General features: G+C 37.0%; 1 protein-coding gene across 2 annotated transcripts in view; it reads left to right on the top strand.

Annotated features, from left to right (window-relative positions):
• Positions 1–47: 47 nt before the first annotated feature.
• The window catches only part of SLC30A7 (solute carrier family 30 member 7), an 88,362-nt gene continuing 78,010 nt past the window's right edge, over positions 48–10,399 (top strand). For both annotated transcript variants that reach the window (XM_047727249.1, XM_047727248.1), the window contains exons 1-2: positions 48–310; positions 529–630. In XM_047727249.1, coding sequence (XP_047583205.1) covers positions 231–310; positions 529–630 — 182 coding nt within the window. In that variant the 5' untranslated portion in view covers positions 48–230. The remainder of the gene's footprint in view (positions 311–528; positions 631–10,399) is intronic.

The raw sequence follows: 10,399 nt of genomic DNA, 5'->3' as shown, positions 1-10,399 counted from the left end.
CCGCCCCCGGCCCCGCCTCCCCCTTTCGCGTCCCAGGACGCGTTGCGCGGCCCGGGCCGGAAGTCGGCGAGTTCCCGGGTGTGTGTCTGTGTCTGTCTGTGTCTCGAAGCGGCGCGCGGCCCGGGACAAACGCTGGGGAATCCCGTCTGAGGCGTCACCACTGTCACTGCCATCACCCACGGATCCACTTCTAGAGGGGAGTAGACCCGGCCTTTCGCCGGGCAGAGAAGATGTTGCCCCTGTCCATCAAGGACGATGAATACAAACCACCCAAGTTCAATCTGTTCGGCAAGATTTCGGGCTGGTTTAGGTGCGGGGTGATATTTTTGCGGGAAGGGGGTATCCGGTCGAAGGGGAGAAGGCCCAGACCTAAGGATGGCCCGAGGTCCAGGGCGGGAGCGTCAGGGACAGCTTCCTTCGCTGTGAGGAAAGGAGCGTTTGGACTGGGAGGGTCTTGAAAGGGCACCCAACCTCCGGGTCCTGGCACCCCTTTGACTCCCGCCTCTTCTCCACTTTTATCACTCCCAGGTCTATCCTGTCGGACAAGACGTCCCGGAACCTGTTTTTCTTCCTGTGCCTGAACCTCTCTTTCGCTTTTGTTGAACTACTCTACGGCATCTGGAGCAACTGGTAACCAAAAGGGAAAAGCAGGGCGGAAGCAGGGGGTGGGGGAAACGAAGCAGTTTGCTTAGTGCCACGTAGCTCCTCACCAGGAGGTTCAGGTCTTGCCTTTGCCATTCAGCTCTGCTGCTGAGTTGCTTTCTCAATTTCACACCAATCTGGAAAGGCTACTTTGAAGATCCGGGGCCCATCGTGTGCAGTAGCATTAAGATTTGGGTCCCGCCCTCCCACCCCTCCCGTCAAACAAGAGTGACAAGTCTCCTTCATTTTGGCTGATAGTCATCCTTGACTACAAAGCTTAGCTTTGCTCACTTTCTTGAAATTGGGAGAAACCTGTTTCCTGCCTCTTTGGGGGTGGGAGTGTTCCTTGCTTCCCTCGTGGGGGAGTGGCATTTGGTTTTCACCCTTAAGATTCCGAGAGGGAGTATCTGAGATGTTCAGCTTAATTTATTAGGTCTTGGGATGGGAAAGGGCTTTATAAAGGGTATACCCAGAGAAATAGGTTACAACTGTCTCATGATTTTCCTGATTTTGACTGCAGTAGAAAATCCCATATAGTTTTCTACAAACTTACATCTCTTGAATTGATGGGTTTGTGTGTGCCATCTTTGGGTTTGTTTGTTTTTGAAACTTCCTTAGGAAGAGTAAAATTCAGGGATTCTGTAAATGAAGCACTGTTGTCTGGGTATTTGCTGTTGAATAACGTAGGGGCTTGTAAAATTCTTCAGCTAACAATAAGATCATTACACTTCTAAGTGTGCTGAATGCTCTTTAAATCTCACACTCATATGAGAATCTGATAAAAACCAACACTTAAAATTTTATATAAAACTTCAGGGTGATACTGTGTTCCTTGAAATACATCTTGAACAGCTTAAGAACTCATGCCATTTATACTTTATTTTCTATTAATTAGAGTTAGTCTTTTTCCTTAGTCCATTTTCAGAGACTTTTTGTCCTTGATCTTAATCTCTATTAAGAATGAACAATGCAAGAGTAAATGAAATAAATAAATGAAGAATGAACAATGATATTAAATAAGATCACCATTTTTTGTGACATTTACATTTTTGTGTGAAAAAGTGGACTTCTTTTCAGTTCAGATGTCAACTCAATTTTATAAAAAATACTCAGTACATTATAAAGGTTATTGATCTAGTCACCTCTTTTAAAGGCATATTGAAACATAACAAAATCTTAGTATACATAATAACCACTTTAAATCCTTTGGGAAGCTGATATAGGTATCCTATAATAGGACTATCATTCGATGTATTGTGTGTATTAAAAGCTCTATGATGTATTGTAAATCAAGCTTTATTATAAATATACAGTATTTATAATTTATTTTGCTCTTCTTAAATTATGCCATATCATGGCATATGTACCAACTGTATCAAGACTATAACTTGGTTTGCATATCTACACTTTCGCTACAGTTACTTTATATTATAATACACTGTCTTTCAATATGGCCTTCCATGCATAAATTACTGTGTGAAATGTCTTGATCAAGGAAATTATATTTGAAGTGCGTAAACCACTTCTTTCATGGAAAGTTAAGTGTAAAGTAAATTTTTGATCTGTAGAGGTCTATTGAGGAAATTATAGTTGACCTTTGAACAACATGGGGATTGGAGCATGAACCTTGTACAGTCAGAAATCTGTGTATAACTTTTGACTCCCCCCCAAAACTTAACTTCAAATAGCCTACTATCGGCCATAAGCCTTAGTGATAACATGAACAGTTGATTAATATGTATTTTGTATGTTATATGTATTATGCACTGTATTCTTACAATAAAGTAAGCTGAAGATATCTTATTAAGAAAATCATAAGGAAGAGAAAATACATTTATGGTACTATAATGTATGGAAAAATATCTGTGTATAAGGACTCCAGCAGTTCAAGCCTGTGTTGTGCATAGATCAACTGTACTAAAACCATTGTTTTCCAAGCCATTTGTCTGCATGCATCAGTACATAAGAAAAACATCAGTGGTACATGACTTTTTCTTCTGCCCTTTAGTGGCTTGTTCTCCTGACCTTAGGATTTCTTTTCCTCGAGTTTACTCTCTCTGATTATGTTATTATATCTTCCACATTTGAAATCTAGCTCTGAACTAGTATTTGTCGTACCTAAATCATTTAGTAGGTATTCATCATTATGTTAACCTCCATATCCATAACCACTTATTCCCTAATACTAATTTTTTTTAAGGATTTTATTTATTTGATAGAGATCACAGGTATGCAGAGAGGCAGGCAGAGAGAGAGGAAGGGAAGCAGGCAGGGAGCCTGATGCGGGGCTCGATCCCAGGACCCTGGGATCACGACCTGAGCCCAAGGCAGAGGCTTTAACCCACTGAGCCACCCAGGCGCCCCCTAATACTAAATTTTATCAGAGGAATGAGAGTCCAGTACATAGCTGTTGAAGCCTTGGCATATTTAAAAATTGCTTGGGCCTTGTCATAATCTGGATTTCTATGTCTTATTCAAATATTATAGTTTTTAGTCCCTTCTGTTGACTGATCAACAGTTTCTTTATTTGACTAGATTATCTCTGTTCCTGAAGTTTCAATTACATTTTAAGTTGCTTGAAAAAAAGACCTCACCAAAATTTATTTTATCGTAGTCATTTTTGCGTTCATTTTCATTCTATAAAAATTAAGCTTCAAGATGTTGTGAACATGAAATGTCAATTTCTTTTCTATTATGGAATTAAAAGATGGATAAACATGCTCTCTCTTCACAAAGGTTTACGGAAACAGTTGAACTAGTTGCAAAAAATGTTAAATAGTTCTGTTTTTTATTTAGAGACTTTATTTTTTTTTATTATTTTTTTCAGTGTTCCAAAATTCATTGTTTATGCACCACACCCAGTGCTCTATGCAATACATGCCCTCCATAATACCCACCACCAGTCTCACCCCACCCTCCACCCTACCCCCTCCAAAACCCTTTGTTTGTTTCTGAGTCCACAGTCTCTCCTGGAGACTTTATTATTTAAAGGAAGAACTTAGGCCATTCGGTTAGGTGTCTCATTCAGTTAGGCATCTGCCTTTGGCTCAGGTCCCCTGACCTCAGGGTCCTAGCATCAGGCTCCCTGTTCAGTGGAAAGTCTGCTTTTCTTTCTCCCTTTTTGTGCATGCGTTTTCTCTCTCTCTCTCTCTCTCTCAAGTAAATTAAAAAAAAAATGAAGAACTTAGTTATAGTTGGTTTATATTTTTGATGGTGGGAATGTGTCATCAGTGGAAGACTAGCTAAGCTCTTTGTGTATTTTTCCACCATTAAATATCCACTGCTTTTTATTTTTCCACTAGAATGTAAACTTTATTAAAGTATGGATCTTTTCTGTCTTATTCAGGCACCTCAGTGCATGGCACATAGTGTGCTTAATACATATTTGCTGAATGAAGAATGAGGAAATAATGAATATATGGAATTAATCTACCTACACTAAACATACTAACTAGCCCTAGTAGAGGGGAGAAATCATTAAACTCCTCTTTTCTCTATTCTTTGAAGTTGGTAGGGAAATAGTAGGAATACCATATGTGATTTTTCATTCTATAGGGTTCTTTTTCCTTCTAGCATTTTCATTGCTATTTATTGTTGAGTAACTACTAAATCTCAATATAGTATAAGTATGTGGTTTTTTATTTTATTTTATTTATTTGTTTTACAGAGAGAGTGAAATAGGGAGAGAGGGAATACAAACGGGGAAGTGGGAGAGGGAGAATCAGGCTTCCTACTGAGCAGGGAGCCCAAGGACCCTGGGATCATGACCTGAGACAAAGGCAGATGCTTAACAACTGAGCCATCCAGGTGCCCCAAGTATGTGGTTTTGTACAAAGATTAAGTTCTTTCTGAAATTACAGAAAAATCTCCAAATAATGATTTCTTAAATAAGACAAAACTTTATTTCCAGGATGGCTATTAAAGAGTTCCAGCCATTCCTAGCAGCAGATTGTTCAGAATGGAGAGAAAAATTGATAAAAAGTGTATATAGTGTCTTTTAAGGAGATTTATCTGGACAGACGTAGAGCACTTTGACTTATATTTCAGTGGCTAAACCTTTATCATTTTGGTCATGCCTGGTTGCAAATGTCTTTGTTCCAGTCAAACTGGTATCCTGCTGAAAGTCAAAGATTCTTTGCTAGGAAAGATACTGTAGGCTCAGGAAGTGGGACTAGAAAGAGTTAAGCTAGTTTGACTTTTATAAATAGAAAACTGAGGCCCAGAGTTCTTTTCCCCTAGAGTAACAAGAGAGCCTAGAAGCACCTCTCATTGTTTTTGTTTTTGTTTTTCCACTACACACGATTTTTTTTTCTAGTATCTCAGTATAGTTTTCTTTGTTCTTACTCTGTTTTATTTTATGTGCACTTCACTGTCTGTTAGAAAATTTAATTTCACTAATTTTTTTTTTTTTTTAAGATTTTATTTATTTGGGGCGCCTGGGTGGCTCAGTGGGTTAAGCCGCTGCCTTCGGCTCAGGTCATGATCTCAGCGTCCTGGGATCGAGTCCCGCATCGGGTTCTCTGCTCGGCAGAGATCCTGCTTTCCTCTCTCTCTCTCTGCCTGCCTCTCCATCTACTTGTGATCTTTCTCTGTCAAATAAATAAATAAAATCTTTAAAAAAAAAAAAAAGATTTTATTTATTTGACAGAGAGAGATCACAAGTGGGCAGAGAGGCAAGCAGAGGGAGAGAGAGGAGGAAGCAGGCTCCCTGCAGAGCAGAGAGCCCAATGTGGGACTCCATCCCAGGACCCTGAAATCATGACCTGAGCTGAAGGCAGAGGCTTAACCCACTGAGCCACCCAGGTGCCCCTGTCAGTAATATTTTTTACCAAGGCTATTACAATCATTTTCCCTTTAGACATAAAGGGAAGTCATACAACTCTAAAGATAAATGTCTTTGCATTACCAAAGTAAATATTTGTTCAGGAAATGTTTTAGGCCATACCGGACATTGATTTGTTCCTATTATATGTCATAGCATATGCTTGTAAAGTAACTCTTCGGTAAAGAAAATGCCATTAATCGCATTTTTCTATAGAATTCAAACATGTATATCTTAATCTTCTATCAGCTTTTCCTCTCTCAAAAGACAACATTACTTCCCAGTCCATGGTGATGACTTTTACTTTTCTACACTTTTCATCTTAAAAATGCAGATAAATATTCCATTTTGCTGAATTTTTTTAAGTAAGGGATTATATAATGGAATGTAGTGGAGTTGAGGGTTTTTCATTGTAACTCTCATTAGTTTAACAATTTATACAGATGTCAGGATTCAGATTTCTTGGTAATAAATTGAGAGTTAGTTATTTCTTTTCTCCGTTCCATCTAAGGAAAATCTATCTTGATTATTCCCTATATTCAATTTTTAATTAATCTTTAACAACCACCATAAATATACTGTTAGCTTGGTTACCAATAGACCTTTTTAAAATTTTTTAGTATGGAAAATTTTAAACATACGTAAAAGTAGAGAGTTTAATGAACCTCATGTCCCTTCCCATCACCCAGATTTAACATTTGTCGACATGTAACCTATTCCATTTCCTCTTGCCTTTACCTTCCTTATGCTTTTACGTGTCCTACCACTGGATTATTTTAACACAGGTAGCAACTGTAATTTCTTTCAAAAGAAATACTATTGCTTCAGAATGAGTGTCTAAAAAATAAGAACCCACCCCCCTTTTTAAAAAATACTACTCATTGCTATTCTCATCTTTAAAAATTGGCAATTCATTAAAAAATTAGCAATTTATTAATATCAGTTGTCTAGTTAAGTGTTCAGATGACCCTTATTATCTCATAATTTCTTTTTATAGTTATTTTAATAAATCAGAATCCAAACATGATCTAATCCCAACAAGATCTATAGTATTTGGTGGATATGTCTCTTAAGTCTCAATTTATGGGCTCTTTTCTTCCTTCCTTTGTTTTTGCCTCTAGTAGACCTTAAAATCTTTTCCGAAAGTTTCTTTTGCTAAATGTTCTATTTACATTTATTATATTTTGCTTCAACGATCAGGTTTCTCTTTTGTATCCTAAGAAGTTTTCATTATTAAAATATATTTAGAAAGTAGTCACTTCAAAAAAGTTAAAAAATCATAGAGAAACTGACAATTTTTAAAGATGGGAGCCTAAAACAAGAGTGCTGCTTTTAGCAACTAATTTTTCTTCATCAGGTTACATTTGGTATAAATCAGATAAAATCAGATACCGTGAAATACTCTGCTGTCTTCATTTATAAGGAAATTTATGCCATGTAGTTTAAATGACAATTCAAAATAAGAAACATTTGCTAATATTGAAGATGAACAATAAAATTGACCTTCCTAATGAGTATTTTGATACATGATAGGTGAATAGAGAACTAGAAATATACTTTTTTTCATATGAGTTTGCCTACATAGTTGCCGCTGAGTATTTTCAAATCATGATACCAGGTTTAAATAAAAAGACCATTTGCAATGCTTTAAGAACATGATGTTCTTCCACTTTAGAAGAGAGAATGGTTTTTCAGGTAGACTCATATTTTACAATATACTGAAAATGAAATTAACATTTTAATGAAAATTAAAGTTACTTAAAATTTAAATAAAATTAAAATCTCGTTTTGATGAGTATTAAAATTCCCAAGCTATATTTAAAACTCTTGAAAAGGGAACCTAATTGGTATAGTATACAGAAGACATTTACCATCTTCCCCTCTTAGGGCAATGTGTGATGTCCACTAAATATATTTAAAATAAATTTGTCATAAAAAAAGATAGTGTGTATTAATTTGCTAGGGCTGCTGTAACAAAGTACTACAGTAGAAAGTTACAATCTTGTGGTTCTGAAGACTCGAATTCTAAGATCAAGGAATTGGCCATGCTAGTTCCTTCTGAGGTCAGCCAGGAAGAATGTTTATACTTTCCCTTAGCTTCAGTTGCTTTGCTGGCAGTCTTTCACATTCCTTAGCTTGTGGAAGTCTCATCTGATACCTTATCTTGACTCAGTGGTCTCTGTGGGTGCTGTCTGTCTCCAGGTTTCCCCTTGTTATAAGGACAATAGTCATTGGATCTGGGCCCACCTCTCTGACCTAATCTTAATGAATTATGTCTGCAGTGACCCTGTTTCCAAACTGGCTCACATTCTTAGGTACTGGAGATGTAGGACTTAAAATTAAGAATTTGGAAGAGGACACAATTCAACCCATACCAGGTTTTACTAAATATATGTATACATCTGTATATCAGTAAATATTTTTTTATTTATATTTATTTAGAATGAATACCCTGAACCTCCTACAACTAATTTATGGCCATTTAAAATAGAAATCAAATATATAATAAAATCCTTAAATTAAGAAATAAAACTGTTAAGAACCATGTATAGAGTGAAAAAAATAAGCCTACTAAATATGTAAATTAAGGTAGTTACTGAAATTGACTTTTAAATCTAGTTGTAAAATTCATAAAGTTAAGGGAGGATGGGTAAAAATTCTCATTGTTTGGTTTTACTACAACACGACTACATTGTTTTATCAGTATAGGTCATTTTCTGAAACCAAATTTTGAAAGTAACTTACCACATTAGTCCTTTGTCACAGCATAGAAAAAAAAATCATAGGCAATGTCTTTACTAGTGGTTTTATAATACAGTACAGAGATATTCATCAAATGGGTCTTTCATATTTGAAAATATAATAAAGTTATTATTTTCAGTGTTACATGATTATTAAGGTTCAAGTATGTAGTATTGTAGAGATCCAATTATTCAAGGAGAGTTTTTTAAAATAACAGATCTGAGGGGTGCCTGGATGGCTCAGTGGGTTAAAGCCTCTCATCTGGCTCTCTGTTCAGCAGGGAGCCTGCTTCCGTTCCTCTCTCTCTGCCTGCCTCTATGCCTACTTGTGATCTCTATCTGTCAAATAAATAAATAATCTTTTAAAAAAATAAAATAAAATAATAGATCCGAGAGAATTGAACCTTTACTTTGTCCTCCTCAGGCATCAGTTTTCTTATTTAGTCCTTATTTATTCCTTTATTCTCATTCTGCTTTGAGTTGGGTATTAAATGAGTACAGACAGTGCTTAAACTGTATTATGCATCTATATTTGAATAAGGTATACAAAGTTTAAGATAAAATTTAAGACATTTTCCAAAATACTTTGTGATGACTTGAAAGAGATTTACAAATTATTGTATTTTGGGGGGCATCCGGGTGGCTCAGTCAGTTAAGCCCCTGACTCTTGGTTTTGACTGAGGTCATGATGTCAGGACCTAAGATTGAGCCCTGAGGTGGGGCTCCACACTCAGTGTGGAGTCTATTTGTCTCTGCCCCTCTGTTTCTCCCCGCTGCCTGCCCTCGCTCGCTCTCTCTCTGTGTCTCTCTAGAATAAATAAATCTTTTTAAAAAAATTATTGTATTTTTTAATGTGTTGTTTTACTTCATTTTCTAATTTTATAATTATTCCAGATTATGAGAACATTTTAAAACTGCTTTTTCTACTTAGGTGAGGAATGGTTTTCACTTTAGTTTGTAGCACTTATAACTGAAGGCTCTGGCATCTAGCCAAATTGTCAAGAGCTATAGGTCATGGTGGGAACACTAGGTATTATGAGATATTAATAATTAATATAGGGATTTAATAATAATGGTAATAATAGGAATATTAATATAGCCTTAATGTGGCAAGCACTGTGATAAGTGTTTCACAGATACTAATTCAATCATTATAACATTTATGACATTTTTTTATTATTATCCTGTTTAAGGGAGGGCTAAATTGAGGTGCAAAGTAGTTAAGCAATTTGAGATTGTCAGAACTAGTAAGTTGTGGAACTGGGATTTGAACCCAGGTACTCTGACTTCAGAAGTAGTGCTCTTAACCACTCTGATATGCCTTAGTTTTAAATATTGAGCTGTTGATATACTTGCTTTCAGAACATTTCTATTGAGCTATCTTCAAGTTCACTGAATTATTTCCTTAGCTGTGTCCAGTCTTCTCATAAACCAGTTGGAAGAATTCTTCAGCACTGATACCTTGTTTTTTTATTTCTCCCATTTCCATTTAATTTTCACTTTTTTTTTAAATTTTTTTCTTATAAGGATTTTATTTATTTGAGAGAGAATGTGTGCATGCGTGCATGTGGAAGCAGGGGAAGGAACAGAGGGAAAGGGAGAGAGAGAATCCCCAGCAGACTCCTCACTGAGCACAGAGCCCCTCATTGGTGGCTGGATCCATGACCATGAGATCATGACCTGAGCTGAAATGAGGAGCTGGATACCCAAACAACTGGTGCCCTTCCATTTACTTTTTAAAAAAATATTTCAGGGTTGGGGTACCTGGGTGGCTTAGTGGGTTAAGGCCTCTGTCTTTGGCTCAAGTCACGATTCCAGGGTGCTGGGATCGAGCTCCGAATCGGGCTCTCTGCTCAGCGGGGAGCCTGCTTCCTCCTCTCTCTCTCTCTCTCTCTGTGCCTGCCTCTCTGCCTACTTGTGATCTGTCTGTCAAATAAATAAATAAAATCTGAAAAAAAAATAATTTTTTTTTCAGGGTCTCCTGGATGACACAGTTGTTGAGCATGAGACTCTTGGTTTTGGCTCAGGTCATGATCTCAAGGTTGTGAGATGGAGTCCCATGTCAGGCTCCCTGCTCAGCTCAGTGTCTGCTTGGAATTCTCTCCCACTCCCTCTGCCCATCCCATTCATGTTTTCTCTCTCTCTCGCATTAATAAATCTTTTTTTAAAAATCTCATATTTTTCTGCTAGAATT

The sequence above is a fragment of the Lutra lutra genome, chromosome 4 (genome assembly GCF_902655055.1).
Source record: "Lutra lutra chromosome 4, mLutLut1.2, whole genome shotgun sequence".
Classification (NCBI taxonomy): domain Eukaryota; kingdom Metazoa; phylum Chordata; class Mammalia; order Carnivora; family Mustelidae; genus Lutra; species Lutra lutra.
Note: the sequence above shows the minus strand (reverse complement) of the source record. Positions and strands in the feature narration are given on the sequence as shown.